The sequence below is a fragment of the Kalmanozyma brasiliensis genome, assembly GCF_000497045.1.
Source record: "Kalmanozyma brasiliensis GHG001 unplaced genomic scaffold PSEUBRA_SCAF21, whole genome shotgun sequence".
In the NCBI taxonomy this organism is placed as follows: domain Eukaryota; kingdom Fungi; phylum Basidiomycota; class Ustilaginomycetes; order Ustilaginales; genus Kalmanozyma; species Kalmanozyma brasiliensis.
In genome coordinates, this window is record NW_015961961.1 from 310,278 (window position 1) to 327,082 (window position 16,805).

Sequence of the window (16,805 nt, forward strand, 5' to 3'; positions counted from 1 at the left end):
GCTAGAGGCAGAGACAAGCCTTGTTATCGATGGCTCCGCCTGTGCGAGAGAGTATCGGCGGTGGCTCGGAATGAAGAGGCCTAAGCGCGCTGTGACTTGATGATTCACGCTTCGAGAAAGCGAGAGCTATTGTGATGGTCGGAAAGGTTCCGGAGGCCTCTTTTCGGGCTATGAGAATGTCCTTTGGATGATGGAGCGCACAAATTGGGTCGGGCCCGGCCCTTCCAATGCTCCTTGTCAGCGTGTGTTCCCACGCTGTGTTCCAATGTTTGTCGGAAGCCTGCCGACGAAGCTGCGGTATTGATCGCTGTCAAAGCGTGTAGCGTGTGGAAAGGATGCTGCTTGCGATCGAACGCGATGTGTGCAATGAACGAAGAGATGCGAACAGACTAGGTGGACGATCATGGTCGACGAGAAGAACGGTACCATCCAAAGGCGCTTGCTTGCTTACCTACGGTACGACAACACCCTTTCGGGGTTGGAAAGGGCAGAAATCAAAGTGTTGCTCTCGCTTGCGTTGCTGCTCAATTGACTTTGGAACGTGAAATCCATCATGCCACGCGAACTCGCGCGTCTCGCTCTGCTTGGAGAGAGATTCTCACGGCCGCCTGGCGCTGGACACTGGGTCGATTCCTGGTGTGTGGGTTTCTCTATCGATGCAGACGATTCAGTGTACGAGACGCAGCTTTACCTGACGTGCTGACAAGCCTCGGGAGGGGGAAGGTATGCTGGAATGAAGGCTCCCAAGATCATGCATGTGGGCGATCTCTTGCAGCTCAAATGGTCCAGAGAAAAGTAACACGGCGGGCTACTGTAGCCTCATCCGAGCCAAGGTCGCCAGGGCACAATAACGCGTCGGACCGCGACCGCAGGCCAGCCAGACTGCCGATAGGGGTCAAAGTGGATCATGCAAGGCAACCTCGATGCTCGACTGTGGAAGCCTTCGTTTGGCAACGTGGATGCTTGCTTCCCGGCGGTTGCCCATCCGATGGCCTCTGTTCGTTGGTCTTCAGCAAAGCCACTTTCCTGGCAACGTAACGATGCAAAAAAGAAGCGTCCGGACAGCCGGAATCGAACCGGCGACCTATGGTGCTTTTCCGTTAATGCCGGATTAGGGTTTCCAATTACAAACCATCGCTACTTCCAACTGAGCTATGTCCGGTAGGGTGGCGGGTCAGCACAGAGTATAGATTAAGTACTCTTTTCTAGTGATTCGTTAGCATTCCCACGATCAAGGCCATTCCCTTGCTAATGACGAGGCCATATTCGCAAAGGCAAGAAAGCTGCCAGATAGCGATGGCTCTGAATGAAAGAGCGCAGCTGATACAAGGATCCGGAGTACCGTTGCTGTTGTCGCTGTCTCAACTCAGATCAACAGCTCGGTCCGACTCTTTCTCAATCCAGCTGCGGAGTTCCAGGGTTCATGATCTTCAGTTCATCGTTGGTCGCTCACTTGGGGGCGATCATGCCCAACCACGACTGAGCAATTTCATTTTTCTTTTTGAAGGGATTTTTGGTTCCTTTTTTTGGTATTTTTGTAGGTGTGTCTGCGCAGATCGGGGCTGTGATCCAATGAATTTGCACCGCCCTTGAAGTGAGGCAGCCTGGATGGAGGCTTCCAACGGCACGCACCACGCAACACGCTTTTTTTCCCTGTTGACCGACGCAAGAACAACTTCGCTTAGGTGGGCTGCACCCTCGGTCGCTCTGTCTGTGCCTCTTCCCCCTCTCTTTCCTCCTCTGACTGGCTCATCTGGCTCATCCGTCGGCAGCGGCTCGTGTTGCTTTTTCGTCGTCAAATCGGATTGGCCCTCCAACCATCGTCGTGCAATTCCGCAATCCCACATCTCCATCTCCATCTCTATCCCCCTCTCGACCGACAACATTGTTCACCGCTCCCGCCCGTTCAAGGCCAAGCTCGTCTCGTCTCCTGCATTCTTGCTGTCACCGATCGCATCGACTCGTCACTCCTTTGTCACCGTTCATCCACCTGGGCCTGTTGCTCGTACGCAGAATCAAGGGTCTCACTCCGCGAGCATCCCCTCTAAGCGGGACCTCGACCTCGGCAACAGCAGTCAATTCACGACCGCGACCAATTGTAACCGCTAAGCAAGCTCCACCAGTTTGTCTTCTGCGACTTTGATCGAGATCGCGCCGCTTCCAGACCAAGCAGAGTGGTCAAGGATTTCGACGATCAGCTACACGCCGGTGCTCATCTTGGCTGCTTCTGACGACCTAGACACACTCAAGCACAGCATCGTGTCCGCGCAGCTCTTTGACATTCGGAGCACGTCGCTGGTCTTGGACAGTCTCCAACAACGCACGCCGCCGACGATCGGTCACGACCATGTCCGAAAAGTCCACCTTTCTCTCTCCGTCCATGTCGCCATCTTCCTCCTCCTCTGGCGGCAATCCGCCGCCGCCCTACGGCTTTCATCACCTTCCGCATTCCCCCTCGGGCTCTCGCACGCCAAGTCGACCCGGCTCTCCACCACATGGCGGGAGCGTCCCCTCTCCGGGCAGCGTACCCGGCACCTTTGTCATCAACCTCGGCAAATTCGGCGGCTTCTACATCATCCGCGTTCCGCCCGTCGTACAAAGGATACTCAGTCTCTTACTCCGAAAGTGGAAGACGCTCATCTTTGTAGCGCTGTTTGGTACACTCGCTGCGTTTGGACTCTTCGGTGCCATGTCGACAGAATGGCGCGAAATGACCTACTACCGCGTCGACCCGTATCCTGTCGTGCCAGGCACGCTCAAGTCGGGTCACGGCTCGGCGAGTCCATTCCATCCACCAGCTTCGCGTCCCATCACTCCACCCAAATTCGGCGCCTGTCTCGGCCCTCAGGGCGTTCCCGTCCCACGTGCACCGGCGGAGCTCTATGACACGCCCGACACGCACCCTGTCCCGCTCGTTGGCAGCTACGATGCAGCGGGCATGGACTTCGGCAAGTGCATGACCTACCGCTCCAGGTATCAGATGTATTCGGACGAAGCGCTCAACATCACCTACCGAAAGGACGTTTCCGAGCTCGAGTCGTATCTCGCCAAGGTCGAGGACTACGACGACGATCCCGACAACGTCAAGCCGCTCAAGTCCAAACCAAAGTCCAAGACGCTGATCAACAGCACTTCGACTGCCACCGCCGCCAATGATGCCTCGACCAAGCGCGAGAAGGTCGATCCTCTGTACGGTCCCCGCAAGCCTGAGGGCATGAGTGAGGGAGAGTGGGAAGGCCGCCTGCGCGACCGACTGTGGCGCTCCAACGTCCTCAGCGAAGAGCTCGGTCCCACCAGCTTCCCAGACTGGCGAGCGCTGATGGACAATTGCTACCAGAAGCGCCTGCACGATCGTGGCATGGCTGGCGGTGTCGACCACTTTGACCCGCACAACCTGCCCACCACCGAAGAGCCTCACACCAGCGGCAGCCGACCGCGCGTGTTCACCACTCCCGAGACCAAGCGCACAGCCGTAGTGATGCGCTCGTACGAGGGATACGCGTGGCGCGAGGACGATATCCTCAACATGCGAGCGCTTATCAGCGAACTGTCGCTCAACAACCCAAACACGCCGTACGACGTGCGCATCCTCGTCGAAGTCAAGTCGCGCCACCTCGCCGTCTTCACCTCGGAATGGGACCGCCTCAATGTACTCCGATCCAGCGTACCACGCGAGTTCTGGGGTCTCGTCGAGCTGTGGACCGAGGACGAGATGTGCGCGCTCTACCCTGGACTGCCAGGAAAGTTCCTCAACAAGATGTTTGCTCAGACCTCGTACCGATCGTGTCTGATGGCGTTGCAAAAATTCTACCTCGACCACCAGGAGTACGACTTCATGTACAACTGGGAGATGGACGTGCGCTACATCGGCAACTACCTCGACTTCTTTGAGGGGATCGAGGAATACTCGCGCAACGAGGCGCTGCACTCTGGCATGGACAAGTATGACACCTGGCTCGTGCCCAACGTCACCGCCTCGGAGGACAATTGGCGCGACAACAAGAGCATTGCCATCGGACGCGGAGAGGAGGCGGACCTGATCACGCTAGGGCCCATCTTTGATCCGCGAGGCTCGGGTTGGTACTGGGAGTACGACGTGCAGAACTACCCGCCAGGGCAGAGCACCGATCGTCGTGCGTCGATCGGCACCAACATGCGAATGAGTCGATCCTTGCTCGAAGCAATGAACGTGGTCAACGCCGAAGCGAAGAAGTCGTTGCACTGCGAAGCGTGGCCCACCACGCTGGTGCTGCACTCGCAGCTGCCCATGTCGCATGATCACTCATTCTACCCCGAAGCGGGCTTCACGCACAATTTGCCACTGCCGTTCAAGGGCGTCTTCGTGCCACATCCGGTCTACTTCCGCCACGTGTGGGAGCCCGAGGTGCTGCACAACCGAATCAACCGACCCGACTTTTACAAAAAGATCAACGAAAAGGTGATGCGCGACAGCTCGTTCTACTACGATGGCGCGCACAGCAGAGAGGTGTACATGGGCTGGAAGGAGAAGGAGAATGTCTGCCGTGCTCCGATGCTGCTGCATCCCATCAAGCGCGTCAACTAGGGGCCATCGATCAAAAGACCGTTCTCCTGCCTCGGACGCAGCGCAACATACCCACACGGAGAGCATCGTCGTTTGTCGAGATCAATGGGCCATATCTACGCCTAGCGATCTCCATCAGCATCGGTGTTTCTTTCCGTTGCCTTTCTTGCATCTCCAGCACTTCTGCACTCAGACACACACCCGCATGCGACCATCACGTCGCGCACCCATGTAAAACAGGGATTGGCTCTGGTTTTCGTCACGCACACCATGTAAATAGGATCTCATAGCCAAAAGAACATTTAGACCGATGTAGTCTCGCTCTGAACAGCCCCAGCACCAGGCAGTTGCCACTTTGAAGCGTTTCATCCGGCGTCGAGAACAGCGAGGGAAGACCTTGCCGCACCACGAAAGACCGACAGATGAGGTCAAGGTGGAGGTGAGGCACATGGCCAGTGTTTTTGAAATTTAGCGTCTGGCGTCGGCGGGTGACGTCTGTTGGAAAGGCCATCGCGGCAAACAACATCAAAGGGTCCATCTGAGGCCGCGAGAACGGAGCATGTTCTCTCAAGCCCTCTTGTCCAGGATAGTGCGTACCCAATTGGCAATGCAGAGGGAAGGAGCATGATGGGAAGCTCTCACTGAGCGCTTCACCTGAAAGTGGCATCGACTTAGCCGCCATGTCAACCGGCCAATTCCCCTTTATATTTTTCCAAGCCTAAGCGTTTGAAAAGGAGAGAGAGTAGTGCGGGCAGCTCGTGTTGCTGCTGAGCACGGGCACATGTCACACTCCCACAAACCTCTTCAACACCATCACATCACACATCGCGCTTCCCCCTCTGCAGCGTCACTTTCCCCTGCATCATCACCACATTCACGACACTCGCATCGGCCGCCCGCGAGTCACGTAGGGATAGCATTGCTTCGCGTTCTATCTTGATCCAACCTCTTAACAAGTCACCGTGACAGCGCACCTCGAGCGACCTGAACCATGCAAAGCGCATAGTATTTCGCCCGAGCACGATTCACCCTCCGCATTCAGCTCGTCGACCTCCCCTCTTCACCGCCATGGACGACGCTTCATCACTACAAAAGTCCAAGGCGCAGTGGCTCGCTGCCCTCGACGACGCACTTGACAACTTTCGCAGCCTCGTCGCTGAGTCGTCGTCCAAAGCGTGGAAACCCGTCAGCCTGGTCGGAAGCAATCCACCAACTCCTCATCTCGCATCGCCGTCCACCTTCACCAACGCCTCTTCGTCCTCATCACCACAGACTGCTGCGAATCCGTTGACACCAAAAAGCGGATCATTACGAGGCAGGCCGCGCGAGTCTTCGTCCTTGCGGCATGTCGAATCCATCGAAGACGTGTCAGCCCGCTACGAATCAAGCGCATCGTCGCCGAATGCCTCAGGCTCGGCACAAGCCCCTGCATCGACTTCGCAGCCATTTCGCATCGGACGCTTTCGACCCGACCACGTAGCTGTGCACCGCAAAAGCACCAAGGGCCCTGACATCTACCGAGCCGTTTCCGAGGTCGCGTATGAAGGCACTGCAGATCTCGCCACCTTCCGCTCCGTGCTTCAGACATCTGAGACTCGTCCCTCGTGGGATCGTCTCGTGCAGTCCGCAGAGCTCGTCGAGCAGCTCGACCCCATCACACGCATCAACAAGGTGCAATACCGACTCGGATGGCCTGCTAGCCCGCGAGATGCCATTGTCATCAACCGGACTTTGGCGGACGACTCGACACTCATAGACATTGCAACCTCGCTACCTCGCTCTCCAGATGCGCCGTCCTACCTCCGCCCAGCTCCTCCCTGCGTTCGATCTCATGTCCACCTCATGGCATGGTGCCTGCAAATTGTTCCTCCAGATGCTTCCAGCTCCTCCTCAAACAAGTCGGCCGCTGCCTCCTCTTCCTCGTCCCTGCGCTCGTCTCCTCGCATCAAGGTCACCGTCTTCTGGTCGTGGGACCTGCGCGGAGCCTGGATGGGCATGCCTGCTGGCGGTCTCGGGATGCACCTGCCTGAGCTCATCAAAGGTCTGCTGAGTCACGCTCGTGACAGTAGCGACAAGATCCCGTTCCTCCAAAACTATGGCAACTGCGTCGAGTTGCTCTCCAACAGCTTCGATACCACACGAGACACGCTCGCCTGCGAATACGCCGTCATTGTCGAGGATACAGTCGCACGCGAAGCTGAAGATCGAGCTCATAAGAATCTCGATACGCTCAACTTGCTCCGTTCCAGGAGAAAGCTCGAGGCAGCGGTCGAATTTTACCTCCCGGCCATGGAGGGATGGGATGTCAGGGTCGAGATCAGGGGACAGACAGCGTCCAAAGAGAAAGCCGATCCTTCGGGACCTGCCGATGCACCCTCGTCACCGTGGCGCGCCACAGCAGAGAGGTCGCCAGGATCTCAGTACACCGTTCTAGCAATACGTCACGATCAGCTACAAGACTCGGAGGAGCTCGTTCGGATCAAAGTCAGGATCCAGAGGGTGGTGGCCAGCAACGATCTACGAGTCAATGATGATCTCGTCGAGGTGACTCAGGTTGAGCCGCGGACGCCCGCCTCGCTCGCGCAGCCTCTTCTCGAAGACACGGCCAGCATCTCGGGGATCAGCGTCGCTACAGCTTCGACAGGCAGCGCCGCCTCCGTCACCACTACCCAGGCAGGCAACGCAGCCAATGCCTCGCGCTCGGGGACGCCCAACCCGGGATTCGCCAATCAGATCAACTCGCAGATCCGACGCAACTACATCTACTTCACCAGTCTGCTCCAAGAACCCGAGGCCAAGTGGAAGCCCATCAGCGACATGAAGGGTGTCACGGTGACGCAACTCGACTCGATCGATCCAACGCTGGTCGTCTATCGTGCTGAAGCCACCTTTGTCGGCGTCAGCGTCTGGGACCTCTTCTCCACCATTGGCAACCCTGGCGCGAGAGCGTACTGGGACAAGACGCTCGATGATGCGACACTCCTCGCCGACATCAATGAGTTGAGCTCGCTGTGGCAGACCAAGACGAAGCCCAGCTGGCCTGTCAGCGCACGCGACACTATCGTGATCCAGACAGCCTACAAGGCGCCCACGTCGGTGCACGTCTTTTCCTTCTCCACCGACGATCGGGCGCAGTTTCCTGCCATCCCTCAAGTGGAGACTGGTACCATTCGCACTCAGATCGATCTGCGCGGATGGTCGATCGAGGCTCTTTCGCCAACGACCGTGCATGTCACCATGCTCGAGCAATCGGATCCCAAGGGCTGGACCAGCAAGTCGGCGACGCCAGCAGCCATGGTGGGTGCCGTCGCCGGTGTTGGCGAGTATGCCATCAAGTTCGGTGGGCCTCCGGTTCTGACGCGCATGCTTGGAGCCAAGACCAAGGTGTCTCGGTACGATCACGAGAAAGCCACCTTTCGTGTTGAATACGCGTCTGATGTATCGCCGGATGACGACCTGAACGACGCCCCTCATGTCGAATGCGAGATCCGATGTGACGTCGAGACGTGGGCGAACTCTCTCGATTTGGTCGTCGACCCTCCGCCAATCTCCATCTCGTGCCTGCGGCGCCACAAGCTTTCTCAAGGTGGTGGCGGGCTCTGGCTCACGATCGAACATGCGGCCGCGTCTCTCGAAGACGACTCGGCTCGCATCACTATTCGTCGCGGCAACGCACGTGAAAAGGGAGCTGTACACGTCAACGGCGCCAGCATCAAGGTGGATGTCGACGAGCTCAATGATGAGCAGGTGCAGCAGCTCAGCCGCCAGAAGCGCACCAAGCCTCAGCGCGTTCCCTTGGATCTCATTCGCCCGGCTCGCAAAGCCACAGAGGAGCCTGCTACACCTGGAAAGGCGGATGCTGCTGACAGCAGTGCATCAGCAGCAGGAAACGAGACCACGAAGGACCAGCAATCGAAGTCGTCGCGTGCCTCGTCGATCAACGAGATGGAAGGCAAAGAGAAAGTTGGCAGCGCGCTCGTCGTTCCAGCCTCCGCCGACGAGACCGCCAAAGTTCGAGAGAGCACCAAGTCCGAGTCGAGGGATTCGTCGGTCAGTCCGAGTCCATCGTTGCCTTTCTCCGATGAGACTCCACGTCAGCCAATGACATGTGCCCTGGACGTCCTCTTCCTGCTTCGACGCATTCACGCCGAGCGATCTCCCGATCCTGCCGGCACGCCTGCTGGATGGGCTCTGGTGACTGAACGCAACGGCTTGTACGTACGACGCAAGTTGATGGAGTCCATCTCCAGCACGGTTATGGTTCAGCGAGGCGACAAGGTCGTCCAGGGACTGTCTGCAGAGGATCTGCTCGACCTCGTGTCGAATCCACAAAGTCGGAAGCAATGGGACGACAAGATCGACTCGACGACGTTGCTGGAGAGCTACGGTGATGGCTCGTTCACCTCGTTCATCACGACCAAGGCGAGCTTTCCTTTCCGAGGACGAGCGTTCCACCTTGCCAGCTTGACGGCACGCGGGATGCCGCCTTCCAGTCTCGGTGCAACCAGCCCAGGGGAGTCGACGCTGTCCAGCTCGGCCTCGTCTTGGTCTGGACCTGCGGTCTACTTTCACGCATCGGCTTCCTTCGCGCAGCAGAAACCTCGCTTTGGAATGGACCGCATCAACCCGAACAACTTGCCGTTGGGCAAGATCCTGATCGACGGCTGGATCCTGGAGACACTCGACCCCTACAGCTCGACCAGCTTTCAGATTCCATCGACAAGATGCACACACGTCGTGGCGATCGACTATGCGGGAAGTCTGCCGATTGCAGTCAACACTATGTGGAACGCCAGTCTGCCGCGATCGATTCTCTTGATTGAAGAGTACCTCAAAGCAAGAGGTTCTATCCCGTCCGTCAAGACTCCACCGCCTTGCCTGCAGGTGCTCGGCGATGGCCGAGATGAAGATCAAGGCCTGATCTGGTCGATCAATGGCCCCGACCGCAAAAATCTTCATATTTCGACTAGCTTTGACCCTTCGACACGAAGGTATGTGGCGGTGAGCATGCATCGGGCTACCCCACGAGCTGATGCGGGTCAGGTACCTGGACTTTTGCCGGCCGCCAACATCGTGACCAACGGCAAAGGTCGGACTGCCCGAGTCTCGGACGCGTCCCTCACGAAAAGCGTTGCCGACAAGCTTGCCCAAGCTATCAATGCTGCGCCAGGTACGCCCATGCTCGGATCAGCCGCGCCTCCCGTGAATTCGAGTGGCGAACAGAGCAGCGGGCTGTCACGGGCCACGAGCATGCACTCGATCGCCAGCACCACTGCTAATAGCAGTGCCTCGACGATTCGCCGTCGTCCCAGCTCGCTTCACGCAGACTCTCGCAACGCCACAGACTTGATCCTGATGGAGGTCGAGATTGAGCTTCGGCACTACCATCAGGGGTACGACGTCCAGGTATACTCCGAGTTCGTCCCGGTAGACGCGGCAGGTGCCTTTTCGCAGGCGTCCACAAGTCAGGCTCTAGAACGACCCAAAACGCCTACCGGGAATGGCGCAGAGCGCGCACCTTCCGAGCAGCTGATCGGGATCTCAGAGAGTGGCAAAGCGCTGGGCAGCACAGAGGCCATTCTGTCACTCAAGATGGCACCAGAAAAGAGCAAGGACTTGCCCGTACAGCTGCGTGTGTACGACTTGCCGCCCAGTGCAGTGCTCGCGGCTACACTGGATCCATCAGCCCGTCCGCGCAAGCATCTCGTGCGTGTCATTGTACCGACCACCGCTTTCCTCGATCCAGTCGATGACCCTCTCACCGGGTCGAAGGCACCCGAGATTCCGGCGTGGTACACGTCGCTGCTGGAACGAGGTGCTGTGCTGCGTATGGTCGTCAAGCCACTGAAGGGCGAAGGTGCCGAGACCGACGGAGGCGCAACAGCACCGAAGGACTCGGCTGGAGGCGTGACGGCATTCACGCCACCAACAGGCAAGGTCAATGTCCGCAGCGGAGAAGCCAAGCTCGACGTCGTTCATGTCAACCAGACTTCTGCGATGCTGCAGAAGGAGCAGATCGGCATTGAGCCCATGACGCAGCTGAAGCGCGTGGCCCCTCCTCGTGCAAAGTCGGGACGCAAGTCGGGTGGAGAGACGATGGCCAACCGAGATGACTTGCGTTTGCCAGCTGCGTTGCGTCGGCCTGTCGCGACGCGAAAGGACCTGTTGGTGGCAAGCGAGACTTCCTCGACTGGCAAGGACAGCTCCAAGACAGGCCCCAGCGCCACGGGTGCCGGCAGCGCAGGAAAGACTGCAAACGGGTCTGGCAGCTCTGTGACCGGGGATGCATCTGCTACCGCCAAGCAGGCTGGCGACCCAGGACCGTCCTCCACGAGCGGCTCTGCCAATGGCTCAGCAGCAGGCTCGGCGCCTCCTTCTCGTGCAGCCACGCCGTCAGCACCCGCTTCGACAGGTGCTGGTATCATGAGCATGTTCGGCTCCTATCCGCTGTCTCGTCTCGGCACTGGCTCTGCTCAAGCATCCTCGCTCACCTCGGTCTCTTCTGTCACAGCACGCGGGAGCAGCGTCGCATCCTCGTCGTCCGCCAAGACGAACGCTGAAGCGCTCGCTGCAAAAGATGGAGGCAAGCACGGCGGTAAGGGCGCGGGGCAGAAGGGAGACAAAGCAGGCACTGTCGCTGACGGCGACGACACGGGAGCCGGTGGAGATAGCAAAGGCGATGCGGGCACTTCAACCGGCGAAGCCGTGGCCGAAGCCGCTGCCAACGCGGGTAACACGGTCGCGCAGCTCGCCAAGGAGAGCGCCTCGGCCATCAGCAAGCTCTTTAGCTCCGAGACGCACTTCCGCTTCTCGACGCTGCTGCTGGTCGCCGTTGCCGCATACCTGCTCGGCTCGCTGATGCGATCCACGATCTCTCCGGTCGACTTTGTGCTCGTACCTACGCGGCAGAAGCCTTTCCATGCTGCGAAGGACGTGGCTGCTGGGCTGACCGGTCAGAGTGCAAGGAAAGATTTCTTGGAGTTGGTCAAATCGACGTCTGGCAAAAGTAGCGGTCTCGAGGACGACGGGATGGTGCGTCAGGTCCAATGGACCCAACTGCGCCGGTTGGTGCATGTGAGGCTTCCCGGTGTTGGATGGGATGTTGTGGTCGGTGGTGTGCGCAGACGATGAAACTGCACGGAGGAAGTTGGAATGCGAATGACATTGCAAATGGGTATGCTGTGCGAGAATGCGAGTGCGAGTGCGAGTGAGAAACATCGGGTGGACAAAAAGGTACATGCGGAGACTTAGGAGTGTGTGAAAGGGGTGAGGAAGGGACGAGCTTGCCTCGCACCAAGTGGAAATGATGCATTCGACTCCGCGGCGAGCATCTGCATTACGCTTTGGCAGAGCTGCACATCGACGATTGGTAGATCACTGGCGAGACTCGTCACTCCGGTCGCATTCCCCTGGATCACCTTTCCAGCAGTGTCAGCGGTAGCACTTGAGATGTTGGGGATGTAATCCGACACTCTGCCCACCACGAAAGCTGTAAGAGCGGGCACTTGGATGGCGACGAGGACGAAGAGTACGATCAACGAGACGAAGAGTAGCAGTGTAAACGCGCGCTCCCAGGGCTCCATAACGGACAGGCCGAAGGTGGCGGTGAATCTGTAGTGTGCTTTCCACGCGCAGTCCCACGCTACGATGAGCCACGGGGGAAGGTTCGACTGTGATGGACGGACGCTTCGGGCTTGCTGTGACGGCTGGCACGATTGAGAGGTCTGACGTTGGCTCGACGGGTTGTGGTGCGGTTTGAGAGGGGTATGCGGTTGGTGTGCCGGGCGTGTGGCGGTAAGGAGGATGTGTCCCGCAGCCAGATCGTCCGGTGCCAGCAACGAAGAGAGCGAGTGCGACTTGCGCTCCGGTGCGTACGAGACAGTGGTTGTCACCGACATCTTTGCCCGCCAGCTTTGTGTCCTCGAAGTGGTTCGAGGTAGACCTTGGAGAGAAAAGAGGGTGCTTTCACAGCGAGTGAAGAGCGATGCACAAGCGTTCGATAAAGCGTGTCTTTGAGATGAGCTTTGATACAGCTTTTGACGGGGCACTGCCTGGGCTGCGAACGCTGTAGGCGGCAAAGTGAGGGCGATCTTCGAATTGTTGTTGTTCACCCGTCTGGGGGAGGCTTTAAATACGATCCCCTGCCCTATAACGTCGATCCCCCTTGACAGCGCGCAGCTTGACTGTCTATCAAGCTTACAGCACGATACGTGTAAGTGGGCTTGTGGTTCAAATGGTCATCGGGTGCTTGAGCTTGAGTCCGAATGGATGATGAAGGAAGTGGGGCGTGGGGGTTAGACAGAATAATGGGGGACCGTAAGCTCGGGTTTTGCCAACAAGCTTTCGCATAAGGCTTCCATCCCTAAGGCTTGCATCAAACAAACGCCACGTTCACATGTTCGGTCTGCCAGAGTTGAGTTCTCGACCTTTGTACGGCCTCGCTTATGCTTCTCCCCGTGATAGGTTTCATGCCCGGCTTACCGTTTGGTCGGTCTTCGAGCGTGTGTCAGTCGTCCACCCACACCAAAACCTTTCACCAATCGACTCAAGCCTCTCCAACATCGTCGAGGTGTATCAAACTCTCCCACTACACCGTCGAAGTGGACGACTTACGATGAGCAAAGGTGGGTCTTGCGGCATGACGCTTAGCTGCAGCCCTTGGCCCCAGCTGATCGACGCACTGCATCGAAGCCTTTTCTCTCTCCGACCTTGCAGCCGAATGCGGAAAATTGCGCGCGTGCACCTGTCAGAAAAAGTTAGGCGAGCAAACACGCGGCGAATTTAGCGCGCGACCACCTCTCCAAGGTGTGAGGCCTGGGCTCTCGAACGTCGATCGATCGGGCTCGCAGAGGGGGAGCAGTGTTGACCTTGCGCGACAAGGTCAGAGTTGTGAGAACTAGGGGTGGTCGAACTCACAGGCGAACCAAGAAGAATCATGCGTACGCGCGAGAGCACGAGGACGAACAGTCGGCGCTCGGTACGCATGCTTCCCCGAGAGATTGTGTGGATGAGGAGCGGGTGGGCGATAGGATCAATTCATATGCTCCCCAGGAAAGGTCAGGTGCAAGAGGCTTCAGTGTTTGGCCACTGCACTTGCGAGAGCACGCGCATTGTTGGTGTCGATCCATATGACTTCCGATCGACGAGCGGTCGGATGACTAGGCCGGTCGTCGAGTGAGCTTCTCTCAAATGCTTTAAGATGAGCCGTCGAGCGTGGGAGCCTTTAGCCGACGGTCGACCGTGGTGATCGCCAACCATGTCAGGCTAGCTCCAGTATCGACGTCGAGCCTTGAGCTGCGACTCTGTGTACTGTGAGGCTTCGTCACGCCCTCCGCAAGTCGTCAGCTCAACACACACCAAACTCGCCTAATCCCAAGCCTCACTTACGAGCATGCCAGACACGAAACACTGATTAGCGTGACCCATAAGCAACACCCGAACCCAAACGCATCTGCACGGTCCTGATCATATCTCGAAGCCCCTCCGTCCCCTCCGCCCCTCTCCTAACCCACCAACCCCGTCACCCTCAAATTCTCCCGCAACACCGTGTCCTTGACACTCATGAGAATCGCCCTTATCTGCGCACTGCTCGTCGCCACCGTCGTATGCACATACAACCTCCTCTTTTCTCCCTCAGCTTCCTTCTCCTCCACCTCGCGTACACAATCCCGAAACTTGCCCCTGAACCACCGCCAAACCGCCTCGAAATCGTTATCGCCTTGATACGCTGCCCAATACCTTCCCAGCTGGATTCCACTCCGGAGTTTTTGCTCGAGCAGATCGATCTTGTTCAAAAACAGTACGATGCTTGCTCCGCGCAGCAGCGGGTTGGACACCACCTGGCTGAACAGCGCAAAACTATCTTCCAGCCGATTAACGCCTGGGTCTTCCACCAGGGGTTGATCGAACGCGGATAGGGGGGCGAGGAAGATGATGCTCCCCACATCATCGAGATAACTCGCCCAGGCATGGCGTTGCGATCGAGAGCCTCCGACGTCGTAGATGGTGTAGAGGAGCGTGCGATCGATGCGGAAGGTGTGGGAGGTGATGCCGAGCGTGCGCACGCGCGAATGGAGGATGTCTTCGTCATTGGGCGTGTAGGTGGGCGAGAGGATGCGAGGGAGGGAATCGAGGAAGTAGGTTGTGGGCGAGTCGGTTTGTGCGTCGAGGAAGAGACCGCGGTGACGGAGGGCGCGGCATGAGGCGTCGGACCAGAGGGATAGGATGTCCGATTGGATGGTGCGGAGGAAGATCAGTGCTGGGTCGTCGTCGGTGTCGGAGGGTGAGGACTCGGGTTGAGTGCGCGAATGGGAGAGCGAGCGTCGTGCGTACGTGAACAGCCGTTCTTGCCACCCGGGTCGCAAGATGAGAGGGCTCTTCTCCAATCCGCCCCTCGATTTGCCCTCGAGAGAGGAAAGGGGACGAGCTTGCCCGCTTTTGCCAGGAGCGGTGTCGGGCACCTCCGCCTCTTCACCAAACGCCCCGAGTTCGCGTCGCATCGCCATCTCCAACCGCACCACCTCCCCCAGATGTGCTGCCCACGGCATGCGCGCCTCGTTTCGCTCGTTCTTCGGTCCGACCTCCCCTCCCTCTGACTCCAGTCGATCCAACTCACTCGATCGTCTCTCCTTCCTCTCCTGGTGAAACCGTTCCATCGTCTCGAGCAGCACCCGTACACTGCACATCGTGTTCAGCAGCACGATCTTGGTCCAACCCCTCCTCTCCCTCTCGTGCGCCTGTGGATCGTACAGCAGCCGCATCTGTTTAAGCACCGTGGTTTTTCCCGCTCCCGCCTGGCCCAGGAGGACCATCTTGTACTCCCTCCCCTTGGGCGAGGTGGAGGGGGGTTGACGGAGAAGTTTGTCGATCTCATCGCTGCGTTGCTTGGCGAGGCGTTCTGATTGGATGCGAGCTGCTTTTTCGGCGGCAGTCTCGGTGGGTGGTGGTTGGAGTGCTAGGCTGAACGGATCGGTGGTGGTGGTGGGGGTGGATAGTGGTGAGTTGGATGGCGTGCGCCGCGCTCGAGGTGAGACGGACGGCGACATGGCGAGTCGAGCTTCAAACCTGAAACCTGAAGAAGAGATGGTTGAGATGCGCTGCGACAGGTTGGGATCGACGACGGCACCAGCGAGCCCAGGGGTGCTTCCTTGGTGGGATCTGCTCCCCGAGTCGCCTTTATATGCCCCTTTCCGCCAGCACGTAGCACGCGCAATGAACAAACCCACCCTCGTTGCAGCCAAGCGGTTGTGGGCGCGCGCGAATCAGTCGAGAGGTCCATGCAACAATGGCACAAACCCCACCAGCCCGCACCTTGAAACCTTATGGTCGGCGATCAGTGCTTCCTCGAGGCGACGCGATGCGATGCGAGGTGCGCGTTCTGCTAGATGTTGGAATGGGCGTTGCTGGTGAACGAGCAGCGCAGGTTGATGCGCGATGGAGGGGTTCCTTTGCGCGCTTCCGAGCAGTAAAGTGAGCTGGGGGAGGTGAGAAAGATTGACTTCGACGGGAGCTGCGAGCCTTAATCACTGGCCCGCATCTATTGCGCGGGCCTCAAGCCACCTGAGGCGATGCAGGGGCCATGCTTTCGCGCGAGGAGAAGGCGGCGTTCTCCTGTGCATCACCTCGCGGGTTGTTGTCGCATGATACGCAGCAGCGCCACCACAATCACGGTTCGAACCCAGATTGCGACAACCGTGCGCCGGTCAACGGCGGACTCGAAGGTCGGCCTCGCCCGAGGTCGAGCGTTCCATCTTATAAGGCGCCAACCCCAGGAGAGACGCTTCTGCGCGGTGCAAGCCGAACCTCATGCGCTGCGCCCGACGAGCCCAATGCACTCCCTCGCACCGATACCCAATCGACCAGCTCGCCCCTTGAGGGGATGTCAACCAGAAACTCCGACGAGCACGGGCACGTGAGAGCGCCGATCTATGCGCGATTCCAGCTCAGCTGTATATAAGCAAGCCACTTCAGGTTTCGCAAGCCACTTTTGGGTTTTGGCAGACCAAGATTCGGCCGCCGCTCCACGGTCTCTCGTGTGCGCGCACTATCAGCGTGGGGCGGCGGTGCAGCCGAGGCGTGACGAGCCACCGTCGCATCCGCGGTTGCGAATTCCCCTTGCGTCCTAGCCGAGTGGACGGTTTCCTCGGCTGGGAAGAGCTTGATCGTCCATTCATGCAACGCTAATCCAATGTTGTCGCGTGCTACCGACCTTGCTCGGTGCGCTTCCTTCAAGTCTCATCCCTAGCTGTCACACCCTTCGTAT

The 16,805-nt window shown here is 58.4% G+C and overlaps 4 protein-coding genes and 1 non-coding gene across 5 annotated transcripts; 2 read left to right on the top strand and 3 right to left on the bottom strand.

Moving 5' to 3' along the window:
- Positions 1 to 1,056: 1,056 nt before the first annotated feature.
- On the bottom strand, positions 1,057 to 1,162 carry PSEUBRA_006472. The gene is made up of 2 exons: positions 1,125 to 1,162; positions 1,057 to 1,092 (listed from the first exon to the last, which is right to left on the bottom strand). It is a non-coding gene; the product is annotated as a tRNA-Tyr (tRNA).
- A 1,185-nt stretch (positions 1,163 to 2,347) lies between these two features.
- Positions 2,348 to 4,564, top strand: PSEUBRA_003368 (Protein of unknown function DUF3405; the record flags this gene model as incomplete). The annotated part of the gene is made up of 1 exon (XM_016436484.2): positions 2,348 to 4,564. The coding sequence occupies one exon, from the start codon at positions 2,348 to 2,350 to the stop codon at positions 4,562 to 4,564; it is 2,217 nt and encodes a 738-aa protein (XP_016292189.2).
- A 1,047-nt stretch (positions 4,565 to 5,611) lies between these two features.
- On the top strand, positions 5,612 to 11,674 carry PSEUBRA_003369 (START domain protein; the record flags this gene model as incomplete). Its single annotated transcript, XM_016436485.2, has 1 exon — positions 5,612 to 11,674. One exon carries the CDS (start codon positions 5,612 to 5,614, stop codon positions 11,672 to 11,674), a length of 6,063 nt encoding a protein of 2,020 aa, XP_016292190.2.
- Positions 11,675 to 11,790: 116 nt separating this feature from the next.
- PSEUBRA_003370 (Small subunit of serine palmitoyltransferase-like protein) lies at positions 11,791 to 12,441 on the bottom strand (the record flags this gene model as incomplete). Its single annotated transcript, XM_059465028.1, has 1 exon — positions 11,791 to 12,441. The coding sequence occupies one exon, from the start codon at positions 12,439 to 12,441 to the stop codon at positions 11,791 to 11,793; it is 651 nt and encodes a 216-aa protein (XP_059321394.1).
- Positions 12,442 to 14,046: 1,605 nt separating this feature from the next.
- Positions 14,047 to 15,588, bottom strand: PSEUBRA_003371 (Guanine nucleotide binding protein (G-protein), alpha subunit; the record flags this gene model as incomplete). The annotated part of the gene is made up of 1 exon (XM_016436489.1): positions 14,047 to 15,588. One exon carries the CDS (start codon positions 15,586 to 15,588, stop codon positions 14,047 to 14,049), a length of 1,542 nt encoding a protein of 513 aa, XP_016292191.1.
- Positions 15,589 to 16,805: the final 1,217 nt, after the last annotated feature.